Genomic DNA, 13,798 nt, shown 5'->3' with positions numbered 1-13,798 from the left:
ACACGCAAATATACATACCTACACAGCTTTCCATGGTTTACCCCAGACGCTTCACATGCCTTGATTCAATCCACTGACAGCACGTCAACCCCTGTATACCACATCGCTCCAATTCACTCTATTTCTTGCCCTCCTTTCACCCTCCTGCATGTTCAGGCCCCGATCACACAAAATCTTTTTCACTCCATCTTTCCACCTCCAATTTGGTCTCCCTCTTCTCCTCGTTCCCTCCACCTCCGACACATATATCCTCTTGGTCAATCTCTCCTCACTCATTCTCTCCATGTGCCCAAACCATTTCAAAACACCCTCTTCTGCTCTCTCAACCACGCTCTTTTTATTTCCACACAGCGCTGGTGGCTGATTCATGTGAGAAACTGCAGAAGCTGGTGACTGAGTTTGGTAAAGTGTGTGGAAGAAGAAAGTTGAGAGTAAATGTGAATAAGAGCAAGGTTATTAGGTACAGTAGGGGTGAGGGTCAAGTCAATTGGGAGGTGAGTTTGAATGGAGAAAAACTGGAGGAAGTGAAGTGTTTTAGATATCTGGGAGTGGATCTGTCAGCGGATGGAACCATGGAAGCGGAAGTGGATCATAGGGTGGGGGAGGGGGCGAAAATTTTGGGAGCCTTGAAAAATGTGTGGAAGTCGAGAACATTATCTCGGAAAGCAAAAATGGGTATGTTTGAAGGAATAGTGGTTCCAACAATGTTTTATGGTTGCGAGGCGTGGGCTATGGATAGAGATGTGCGCAGGAGGATGGATGTGCTGGAAATGAGATGTTTGAGGACAATGTGTGGTGTGAGGTGGTTTGATCGAGTAAGTAACGTAAGGGTAAGAGAGATGTGTGGAAATAAAAAGAGCGTGGTTGAGAGAGCAGAAGAGGGTGTTTTGAAATGATATATATATATATATATATATATATATATATATATATATATATATATATATATATATATATATATATATATATATATATATATATATATATATATATATATATATACATATATATATATATATATACATATATATATATATATATATATATATATATATATATATATATATATATATATATATATATATATATATATATATATATATATATATATATATATATATATATATATATATATATATATATATATATATGTATATATATATATATATATATGTATACATATATATATATATATATATATATATATATATATATATATATATATATATATATATATATATATATATATATATATATATATATATATATATATATATATATATATATATATGTATACATATATATATATATATACATATATATATATATATATATATATATATATATATATATATATATATATATATATATATATATATATATATATATTTTTTTTTTTTTTTTTTTTTCAAACTATTCGCCATTTCCCGCGTTAGCGAGGTAGCGTTAAGAACAGAGAACTGGTCCACTGAGGGAATATCCTCACCTGGCCCCCTTCTCTGTTCCTTCTTTTGGAAAATTAAAAAAATTGAGAGGGGAGGATTTCCAGCCCCCCGCTCCCTCCCCTTTTAGTCGCCTTCTACGACGCGCAGGGAATACGTGGGAAGTATTCTTTCTCCCCTATCGCCAGGGATAAATATATATATATATATATATATATATATATATATATATATATATATATATATATATATATATATATATATATATATATATATATATATATATATATTTTTATTTATTATACTTTGTCGCTGTCTCCCGCGTTTGCGAGGTAGCGCAAGGAAACAGATGAAAGAAATGGCCCAACCCCCCCCCCATACACATGTATATACATACGTCCACACACGCAAATATACATACCTACACAGCTTTCCATGGTTTACCCCAGACGCCTCACATGCCCTGATTCAATCCACTGACAGCACGTCAACCCCGGTATACCACATCGCTCCAATCCACTCTATTCCTTGCCCTCCTTTCACCCTCCTGCATGTTCAGGCCCCGATCACACAAAATCTTTTTCACTCCATCTTTCCACCTCCAATTTGGTCTCCCTCTTCTCCTTGTTCCCTCCACCTCCGACACATATATCCTCTTGGTCAATCTTTCCTCACTCATCCTCTCCATGTGCCCAAACCACTTCAAAGCACCCTCTTCTGCTCTCTCAACCACGCTATTTTTATTTCCACACATCTCTCTTACCCTTACGTTACTCACTCGATCAAACCACCTCACACCACACATTCTCCTCAAACATCTCATTTCCAGCACATCCATCCTCCTGCGCACAACTCTATCCATAGCCAACGCCTCGCAACCATACAACATTGTTGGAACCACTTTTCCTTTAAATATACCCATTTTTGCTTTCCGAGATAATGTTCTGGACTTCCACACATTCTTCAAGGCCCCCAGGATTTTCGCCCCCTCCCTCACCCTATGATCCACTTCCGCTTCCATGGTTCCATCCGCTGCCAGATCCACTGCCACATATCTAAAACACTTCACTTCCTCCAGTTTTTCTCCATTCAAACTCACCTCCCAATTGACTTGACCCTCAACCCTACTGTACCTAATAACCTTGCTCTTATTCACATTTACTCTTAACTTTCTTCTTCCACACACTTTTCCAAACTCAGTCACCAGCTTCTGCAGTTTCTCACATGAATCAGCCACCAGCGCTGTATCATCAGCGAACAACAACTGACTCACTTCCCAAGTTCTCTCATCCCCAACACACTTCGTACTTGCCCCTCTTTCCAAAACTCTTGCATTTACCTCCCTAACAACCCCATCCATAAACAAATTAAACAACCATGGAGACATCACACACCCCTGCCGCAAACCTACATTCACTGAGAACCAATCACTTTCCTCTCTTCCTAAACATACACATGCCTTACATCCTCGATAAAAACTTTTCACTGCTTGTAACAACTTTCCTCCCACACCATATATTCTTAATACCTTCCACAGATCATCTCTATCAACTCTATCATATTCCTTCTCCAGATCCATAAATGCTACATACAAATTCATTTGCTTTTCTAAGTATTTCTCACATACATTCTTCAAAGCAAACACCTGATCCACACATCCTCTACCACTTCTGAAACCACACTGCTCTTCCCCAATTTGATGCTCTGTACATGCCTTCACCCTCTCAATCAATACCTTCCCATATAATTTACCAGGAATACTCAACAAACTTATACCTCTGTAATTTGAGCACTCACTCTTATCCCCTTTGCCTTTGTACAATGGCACTATGCACGCATTCCGCCAATCCTCAGGCACCTCACCATGAGTCATACATACATTAAATAACCTTACCAACCAGTCAACAATACAGTCACCCCCTTTTTTAATAAATTCCACTGCAATACCATCCAAACCTGCTGCCTTGCCGGCATTCATCTTACGCAAAGCTTTCACTACCTCTTCTCTGTTTACCAAATCATTTTCCCTAACCCTCTCACTTTGCACACCACCTCGACCAAAACACCCTATATCTGCCACTCTATCATCAAACACATTCAACAAACCTTCAAAATACTCACTCCATCTCCTTCTCACATCACCACTACTTGTTATCACCTCCCCATTTGCGCCCTTCACTGAAGTTCCCATTTGCTCCCTTGTCTTACGCACTTTATTTACCTCCTTGCAGAACATCTTTTTATTCTCCCTAAAATTTAATGATACTCTCTCACCCCAACTCTCATTTGCCCTTTTTTTCACCTCTTGCACCTTTCTCTTGACCTCCTGTCTTTTTCTATTATACATCTCCCACTCAATTGCATTTTTTCCCTGCAAAAATCGTCCAAATGCCTCTCTCTTCTCTTTCACTAATACTCTTATCTCTTCATCCCACCACTCACTACCCTTTCTAATCAACCCACCTCCCACTCTTCTCATGCCACAAGCATCTTTTGCGCAATCCATCACTGATTCCCTAAATACATCCCATTCCTCCCCCACTCCCCTTATTTCCATTGTTCTCACCTTTTTCCATTCTGTACTCAGTCTCTCCTGGTACTTCCTCACACAGGTCTCCTTCTCAAGCTCACTTACTCTCACCACCCTCTTCACCCCAACATTCACTCTTCTTTTCTGAAAACCCATACCAATCTTCAACTTAGCCTCCACAAGATAATGATCAGACATCCCTCCAGTTGCACCTCTCAGCACATTAACATCCAAAAGTCTCTCTTTCGCATGTCAATTAACACGTAATCCAATAACGCTCTCTGGCCATCTCTCCTACTTACATAAGTATACTTATGTATATCTCGCTTTTTAAACCAGGTATTCCCAATCATCAGTCCTTTTTCAGCACATAAATCTACAAGCTCTTCACCATTTCCATTTACAACACTGAACACCCCATGTATACCAATTATTCCCTCAACTGCCACATTACTCACCTTTGCATTCAAATCACCCATCACTATGACCCGGTCTCGTGCATCAAAACCACTAACACACTCATGCAGCTGCTCCCAAAACACTTGCCTCTCTTGATCTTTCTTCTCATGCCCAGGTGCATATGCACCAATAATCACCCACCTCTCTCCATCAACTATATATATATATATATATATATATATATATATATATATATATATATATATATATATATATATATATATATATATATATATATATATATATATATATATATATATATATATATATATATATATATATATATATATATATATATATATATATACAGCGACAAAGCAAAAAAAAAAAAAAGAAATATATGTTAGGGAGGTGAATGCAAGAGTTTTGGAAAGAGGGGCAAGTATGAAGTCTGTTGGGGATGAGAGAGCTTGGGAAGTGAGTCAGTTGTTGTTCGCTGATGATACAGCGCTGGTGGCTGATTCATGTGAGAAACTGCAGAAGCTGGTGACTGAGTTTGGTAAAGTGTGTGAAAGAAGAAAGTTAAGAGTAAATGTGAATAAGAGCAAGGTTATTAGGTACAGTAGGGTTGAGGGTCAAGTCAATTGGGAGGTGAGTTTGAATGGAGAAAAACTGGAGGAAGTGAAGTGTTTTAGATATCTGGGAGTGGTTCTGGCAGCGGATGGAACCATGGAAGTGGAAGTGGATCATAGGGTGGGGGAGGGGGCGAAAATTCTGGGAGCCTTGAAGAATGTGTGGAAGTCGAGAACATTATCTCGGAAAGCAAAAATGGGTATGTTTGAAGGAATAGTGGTTCCAACAATGCTGTATGGTTGCGAGGCGTGGACTATGGATAGAGTTGTGCGTAGGAGGATGGATGTGCTGGAAATGAGATGTTTGAGGACAATGTGTGGTGTGAGGTGGTTTGATCGAGTAAGTAACGTAAGGGTAAGAGAGATGTGTGGAAATAAAAAGAGCGTGGTTGAGAGAGCAGAAGAGTGTGTTTTGAAATGGTTTGGTCACATGGAGAGAATGAGTGAGGAAAGATTGACCAAGAGGATATATGTGTCGGAGGTGGAGGGAACGAGGAGAAGTGGGAGACCAAATTGGTGGTGGAAAGATGGAGTGAAAAAGATTTTGTGTGATCGGGGCCTGAACATGCAGGAGGGTGAAAGGAGGGCAAGGAATAGAGTGAATTGGAGCGATGTGATATACCGGGGTTGACGTGCTGTCAGTGGATTGAATCAAGGCATGTGAAGCGTCTGGGGTAAACCATGGAAAGCTGTGCAGGTATGTATATTTGCGTGTGTGGACGTATGCATATACATGTGTATGGGGGTGGGTTGGGCCATTTCTTTCGTCTGTTTCCTTGCGCTACCTCGCAAACGCGGGAGACAGCGACAAAGCAAAAAAAAAAAAAAAAAAGAATATATATATATATATATATATATATATATATATATATATATATATATATATATATATATATATATATATATATATATATTATTATTATTATTATTATTATTATTATTATGTCTTGAGAAACGTATAAATGACACAGGGAAGATGTAAGAACTCATATGACATCCAATTCTATAGTGGTTCATGTTGACAGTCGCGGACACCTCTCTAACTGGAACGGTGCTGTGATATTAGATAAAGATTCAACAAAGAGAATAAAAAAAAAAAACAGTGGAAGCTGCATGTATCGATGTAAATAATGACATGATCCTTAGAGAAGGTTTTGGGAGTGCCGAGAAAGCAGCAAGCTCGTTGGATGGAAGCGAGGTGCAGAGTAGTTGCCGCAACACCTGATCAGGGAGCAGAGTTCTCAGGAAGCCTGCGAAGTGACAAGCGCGCTCGTGTATTTAAGGCCACGCTGGGCCGATGATTGCCATCTTTGTGAACAAGATCCTGGGGGTCGAAACGTTAAAGCAGGAAAGTTTTACCATTATTCCTCGTATTCTTCCTCCACCTACACTGTCATACATACACATGTCCATATTCATACTTGCTCTCCGTCATCTATCCCTGACGTCACCACGCCCCATAGGCTACAGTAAAAATGCATTAAAGAAAAGAAAAAAAATAACATACATTCTCCCCCCCCTCCCACACACACACACACACACACACACACACACACATCCGATCGCCGCCCCTACATCAACGAGGAATCTCCAGGAAACAGAAGAAGAAAGGCCACATCCGGTAACATCCATTCTATAGCTGGCATTCTATAGCTGGTTCAGTCCATTAACAGCACGTTGATCCCAATATACCTCATCGTTCCAGTCCACGCTTTTCCGTGCACGCCTTTCACCCTTCTCCATGTTCAGGCTCCGATCGCTCAAAATCTTTTCCCCTAAATCCTTCCACCTCCAATGTGGCCTCCCACTTCTTGTTCGCTCCACTTCAGACACATATATCTTCTTTGTCAATCTTTCCTCACTCATCCTCTCAATAATTCCAAACCATTTCAACACACCCTTTTCTACTTTCTCTCTACCTCACTCTTTTCATAACTACACATCTCTTTTACCCTTACATAATTACATTTTTACATATTTACTCCCCTCAGCACATAGTCCTCAAATATGTCATTTCCAGCATATCCACCCTCCTCGGAACAACCCTATCTATGGCCCATGCTTCGCAACCATAAGATATTATTAGAACTACTGTTTCTTCAAATATATCCATTTTTGCTCTCCGTGATAACGTTCTCTCCTTCCACACGTTCTTCATCGCTCCCAGAACCTTCGATTCCTTCCCCACCCTGTGACCCACTTCAACTTCTATGGTTCCATTTGCTAGTAAGTCCACTCCCAGATTTCTAATTAAACACTCCACTTCTTCCAATTTTTCTCCGTTCAAACTTACATCCCAACTAACTTGTCCCTCAACCCTGCTGAACATAATAACTCTTCCAAACTCAGTCAACTTATTTTGCAGTTTCTCACTTGAATCGGACATCAGTGCTGCAATATCAGCAAATAACAACTGACTCAGGTCCTAGGCACTCTCATCCCCAACAGACTGCATACTTGCCTCTCTTTCCAAGACTCACATATGCACCTCCATCAACACTCCATTCATAAACAATCAAACAATCGTGGTACCTTAAACATACCCCTGCTGGAGACTGACCTTCAATGGTGCCAATCACTCTCCTCTTTTCCTACTCGTACAAATACCTTACATCCTTGATAAAAATGTCTCACTTCTAGCAGTTAACTTCCCACACCATATACTTTTAAGACCTTACATAAAGCATATCTATAGACATTATGATATGCCTTCTCCAGATCCATTAAAACAACATACAAATACATTTGTGTTTCTAATTATTTCTCACAGACATTCTTCAAAGCAAACACCTGATCCACACATCCTCTACCACTTCTGAATCCACACTGCTCTTCCCCAATCTGCTGCTATGTACATGCCTTCACCCTCTCAATCAATACCTTCCCATACAACTTACCAGGTATACTCAACAAACGTATAACTCTGTAGTTTGAGCGCAGGACCAAGAGTTCTGTGCAATAGGAATAACTTGTGTTATGCAGGTGCTAAGATAAAACACGTCCTAGATAAGTTTGACGACATATTCTCAAACATTGCCGAGGTTGTGATTTTTGTCGTTGAGGTGGGGACGAACAATGCAGTCAGTGGGAGATCGGAAGAAATATTAGCGGGGTATAGAGAACTTATGAGCATGTTTAAAGAGAGTCGTAGGATGCTTATGATATTAAGTTTGCTGCCAAGGTATGACATCGATTCCTGTGCCCTCAGTAGAATGCTGGCGATAAACAGGAGAATCGAAGCTCTCTGTAGGGAGGAGGATAGTGTGTTTAGTATAGAGTTGTGGGACCATTTTAGTCATGCCAGATCTCTGTACGCTAGGGATTGTCTTCAATTAAATGGAATACGGAAAGCCCGCTTTGGCAGAGTGTTCGATGAGAACATTTGTCCTTTTTCGATAAATTACTCAGGAAAGCATATCACGGTCGAGCTAACGAAGGAACTAGGAGAATGGGGAGGGTGAGGGGGTAGCTGTGGGAGGTGGGTCGGTGTGGGGGGAATCTGAGTGTGAAACGGATCTGAGGGGACAAGGCGTCCACCAGTCCGACCACTATGATGGTAGAGGATGGATGGGACCTTGGTGGTAGGGATCCTTGGGGAGTAGCGGTAACCTCACAGGCAGAGGAATCAGCAATGAAGGTCAAGTAGGGTCAGATGGGGACAACTCAGGCAGTATAAGCAGCGGTTTAGCACAGCTCCAGGTCAACTGTCAGGTAACTTTTAGGACCAAGGTTGGTAGGGTTCAGTGTGGGAAGGGTCATAGTATGGGGGCGAACCCAAAGCTGGAGAACCGTCTCTCTTCCGCTGGTGCACACACAAACATTAACAGTGATAATATAAACAAGCACACATTCAAATTCAGTCCAGAAATTAACTACAAGGAAAATAATTTTGATACATACAAATGTCTAAACATAAACTGGGACACGTTAACAGGTAACCGAGAGAGAATGAGATCAAAACTGATTGAAGACACTTTTCAAGAGCAGTTAATTAAAAAGAAGTCGAGCTTAAAACATTCTTGATTTTATCATCACCAGATTTTGAAATAAATGACAACAAACTCTTGATCCCGGATTACAGGAGGGCAAATTTTGAAAACAATTGACACGAAATTCGCCGCACCAGTTAGAAAACTTCTTGACGTTCACACAGTAGAGGAAATGTGGATTATTTATAAAAGTACATTACTCGTGATTAAAGATAAACATATTCCATGAATTACTAAGAGAACTTACAATATTTCAAAACCATCATGGATGAATAGGAGAATAGAAAGGCTAATTTCACAAAAGAAAAAAATATGAGAAATTCAAATTAATGGGAAACAATGAAAATCGTCAGGAAATAATCAAAATCCAAAGAGAGTGAAAGGTCATAAGACAGAGTGAACGCGACGAAGAAAAAAGAATTTCCTTGAAAGTTAAGAATAATCCTATGGAATTTTTCAAATATATCACACAAAAGAAGACAGTAAAAGAAACAATTGGACCATTACGAAACAAACATGACACACTAACTACTGACTCCATATTCACAATTGAAAAAACATTTCCAATACCGCAACTAATGAAAATGTTTCATGGATCTGATAAGAGTCAGAGAAATAAAGAGCTCTAAAGTACTTAGATACCCGGATCAATTAGATCCTAACAAATCCAACGGCCCAGATAACTTAGTTCCTAGATTTTTAAAGGTCAGGAGACAGCTGATATACTCCATAAGAATTACCAACAAATCTCCATCGGATGGTCAGATGCCAACAGACTGGAAACTAGCAAATGTTGCTCCTATATGTAAAAAGGAGACAAAAAGTGTGCCTTGAACTAATGCCCAATTAGCCTTACGTCAGTGTTAGGTAAAACGATGGAAATAATGATACGAAATAAAGTTGTCACGTTTCTAGATCACAAAATAATATAGGACAAACAACACGGTTTCCGCTATAGAAGATCTTGCCTGACAAATTTGGTGAAACCTTTTAGTGTTATCAATCAGAATTAGGGCAAAAAAATACGGTCTGATGTAGTATTTTTACATCTCCAAAAGGCTCTCGATAAAGTACCTCACAAGAGACATCAACATAAACTCAAAGCACACGGAATCGGTGAAGAACTCTGTACATGGATCAGAGCCTGGCTAACCGGAAGAAAGTAGAGTGTAGTATTAAACGGTGAAGCCTCAGATTGGCTAGACGTCACGAGCGGTGCTTCACAGGGCTCGGTCCTAGGCTCAATTCTTCTCATACTATACATTAATGACCTAGCTAAAACTTGGTCTCTTATCTAAGACCTCCGAATTTGCTGAGGATACTTTGATAAGAAACTTTATAGAATGCTTTTAAAAAATCAAAATAGATGATATCATCAGATATACTACCATCATAGATTGTGATTGTCATCATAGAAATTAAGTTGATATTTATACAAAAATTTCTCAAGGAAAAAAAAATATCCATGAATTCAATGATAAACTTACTCTTGCACATTAGTTTTACTGATTGGTAATATCTTTATTTAGATCAGTGAAGACGATTCAGGATACCTGTATAATATTATGGTAACCCTAGAACGATTCGCTCTGCTATTTAGAAAAGAAAAATGATATTGGAAGTAATTCTTTTTGTTGATGGATATCATTCAATCTGACACAACACACAATCGATTTAACCTTCTGAAACGTATTCATATGTACATAAACCACCTGTCGGATTCGAACCCTGGGAAGGGCGCCCGTCGTGTACTTACATTTGTCTTTCTATAAATGTCTACATGTCTTTGAACAGCGAAATGAATACCAAACTGTGTAAAATGATGAGGATCATCATAGTTTCTTCTTCAAAACAAAAACAAATAATTTAAAAGACCCTATGCAATTTGCTTATTGTAATAATAGGAGTGTACAGGATGCAACACTTGTACTATTAAATGATATTAATAAGCATTTAGATAAGCCCAAATCACAAATTAGAGCACTATACATTGATTTTAGTTCAGCATTTAATACAATGCAACCTCATATTTTGCTCAATAAAATGCTAGAATTGGGTGTAAATAGAAATATCTTAATATGGATTTTTAGCTTTTTAACCCAGAGACCCCAATATACCAATGTAAATAATGTTAAGTCCAATGTGATAGTCACCAACACAGGAGCCCCCCAAGGTTGTGTATTGTCCCCAGCTCTTTTCACCTTGTACACAGATGATTGTAGAAGTGAAATTGATGATTGTACTATTATAAAATATGCTGACGATACAGTTATCTTAGGAAAAATTGTAAATAATAATTATGAAGGCTATTTAACTCAAGTTAAAAAATTCGTTGACTGGAGTAAACAAAATTTTTTGGAGCTTAATGTAAAGAAAACGAAAGAGATGATATTTGATTTCAGAACTAAAAATAAACACGTACCAGACCTATTAACAATTGAGGAAGAAAACGTAGAAAGAGTAAACCAGTATAAGTATTTGGGCTTTATGATTGATGACCAGTTGAAGGGAAGTGTTAATACAGATATGGTGTCAAGGAAATGTAACCAAAGATTACACTTTGTACGTATCTTGCATAACCTACATGTAGATAAAATGGTCATTAGCCTATTTTATAAAACAATTTTAGAATCAGTTATAAATTTTTCAATCACTGCCTGGTATGGAAAACTTACGTGCAAAGATAAAAAGAAGTTGGGAAGGATTATTAAGAAAGCAAGAAAACTAGGTGCAGAGACCACATCACTGAATAAGCTGTATCAAAAAGGTACAATGAAACAAGTAGACAGAATGATGAAAGATGTAACGCATCCGTTACATAATTGTTACACGTATCTTAAATCTGGTAGAAGGCTAGCTCTGCCCAAGCTGCGCACTGACAGATACAAAAAGTCGTTTGTACCTAAAAGCATTCTGCTTTTCAATCATCTATCATCACTATAACTTCTAGCTTAAAGTTTCACGATAACTGTAGGTGATGGTTCATGATAGGGATGGTGACAAGCTGATATCGCATGTACACAATAGCAAAGTAACATTTTATATGAAATAACCTATGCAATATTTCTTGTTAATATTTTAATTTTTTTTTTTTTTTTTTTACAACTACTAAGGAGCTCTAAAGCCAAAACGAATTTCATTTTGTATTACATTTTGTATAACAATTTGACGAATAAAGCATCTTATCTTATCTTATCTTATCTTATCAAAAGCTACAATGCCTGTCACATTAAGCTTTTGAGATTAACTGGGTATATCAATGTTTTCTTTATTTCCCTTTAAGGATAACTGTACGTTTACACTTTTGATGAATGTTTTGTGTGAATATTATATGTATCCATTATCTTATGCTATGATACGGCAAGTTGCGAAACACCATACAATAGACACTCAGAATTATTGGCATTAAAACTAAGAGTCTCATCTGCCACACAGGAACAGTAAGTTGACGATGCTGCTGCAGGACAGCCTGGGAGGCAACGCCAAGACCCTCGTCTTCGTCAATGTGTCCCCAGCCGCCTACAACGTCGACGAGACCTTGATCTCCCTCATGTGAGCACATGATACCGAAGCACTTACTAGGACTGTCTTCATCTCTGTGAGATACATAAACACCAGACAAATGTTCCTAAAACTTGCTCTAATTCATCTAGTCTTCTCCCTCGTGAAAATTCATGCACATTAAGATATCTACATATTTCCAGGTATGCCTCAAGGATAAAGCAGATTACAAATAGCGTCAGTAAGAATTCAGATAATAAGGAAATCTCAAGATTAAAATCGGTGAGTAGTCTTGATATCTCGTACTTTTCAGTGTCTGTTTAGTACTCTGCCAATATATTCAATGTGAACACCCTCCACATTTCCTCCTGCTACCCTGTTGCCCTATCTCTGTAGCTACCTTATCTTGACCAGATCTAAAGGACTTGTTTTAGCTGTGCTGTTCTGAATATCTTTGCCTCATGATATCTCAATTCAATACACAGTTCTTCTCGATCCACATCTTTATTCATTCGAGGTTCCATATATTACATATACAGGAGAGATTCACAGTATTTTTCACAAACCAATTTTTTTTCATACTTGATGGATGTTTTTGCGTTAGCGAGGTAGCGCCAGGAGGCAGACGAAGAAAAACATCCACTCACATATATTTACCTATCTTATTCATAATACTTTGTCGTTGTCTCTCGCGATAGCGAGGTAGCGCAAGGAAACAGACGACAGAATGGCTCAACCCACCCATACACACATGTATATACATACACGCCCAAACACGCACATATACATACCTATACATTTCAACGTATACATACATATACAAACACAGAGAAATACATATATACACATGTACATATTCATACTTGCTGCCCTCAGCCATTCCCGCCGCCACCCCGTTACACATGTAACAGCACCCCCCTCCCCCCGCACGCGCGCAAGGTAGGGCTAGGAAAAGACAACAAAGGACATATTCGTTCACACTCAGTCTCTAGCTGTCATGTGTAATGCACCGAAACCACAGCTCCCTTTCCAGATCCAGGCCCCATAAAACTTTCCATGGTTTACCCCAGACGCTTCACATGTCCTAGTTCAATCCATTAGCAGCCCTTCAATCCCGGTATACCACATCGTTCCAACTCACTTTATTCCTTATACACCTTTCACCCTCCTCTATGTTCAGGCCACGATCGATCAAAATCTTTGTCAATCTTTGTCAATCTTTTCTCACTCATTCTCTCCATGTGACCAAATCATTCCAATGCACCCTCTTATGCTCTCTCAACCACACTCTTTTTATTACCACAC

The 13,798-nt window shown here is 38.7% G+C and overlaps 1 protein-coding gene across 1 annotated transcript in view; it reads left to right on the top strand.

The window, feature by feature from the left end:
- The window catches only part of LOC139755697 (uncharacterized), a 705,696-nt gene extending 692,879 nt beyond the window's left edge, over positions 1 to 12,817 (top strand). The window contains exons 17-18 of the mRNA XM_071674343.1: positions 12,428 to 12,544; positions 12,697 to 12,817. Coding sequence (XP_071530444.1) covers positions 12,428 to 12,544; positions 12,697 to 12,817 — 238 coding nt within the window. The remainder of the gene's footprint in view (positions 1 to 12,427; positions 12,545 to 12,696) is intronic.
- Positions 12,818 to 13,798: the final 981 nt, after the last annotated feature.

The sequence above is a fragment of the Panulirus ornatus genome, chromosome 19 (genome assembly GCF_036320965.1).
Source record: "Panulirus ornatus isolate Po-2019 chromosome 19, ASM3632096v1, whole genome shotgun sequence".
NCBI lineage: Eukaryota > Metazoa > Arthropoda > Malacostraca > Decapoda > Palinuridae > Panulirus > Panulirus ornatus.
The sequence above is the reverse complement of the archived record's forward strand: the minus strand, read 5'-3'. Positions and strand labels throughout refer to the sequence as shown.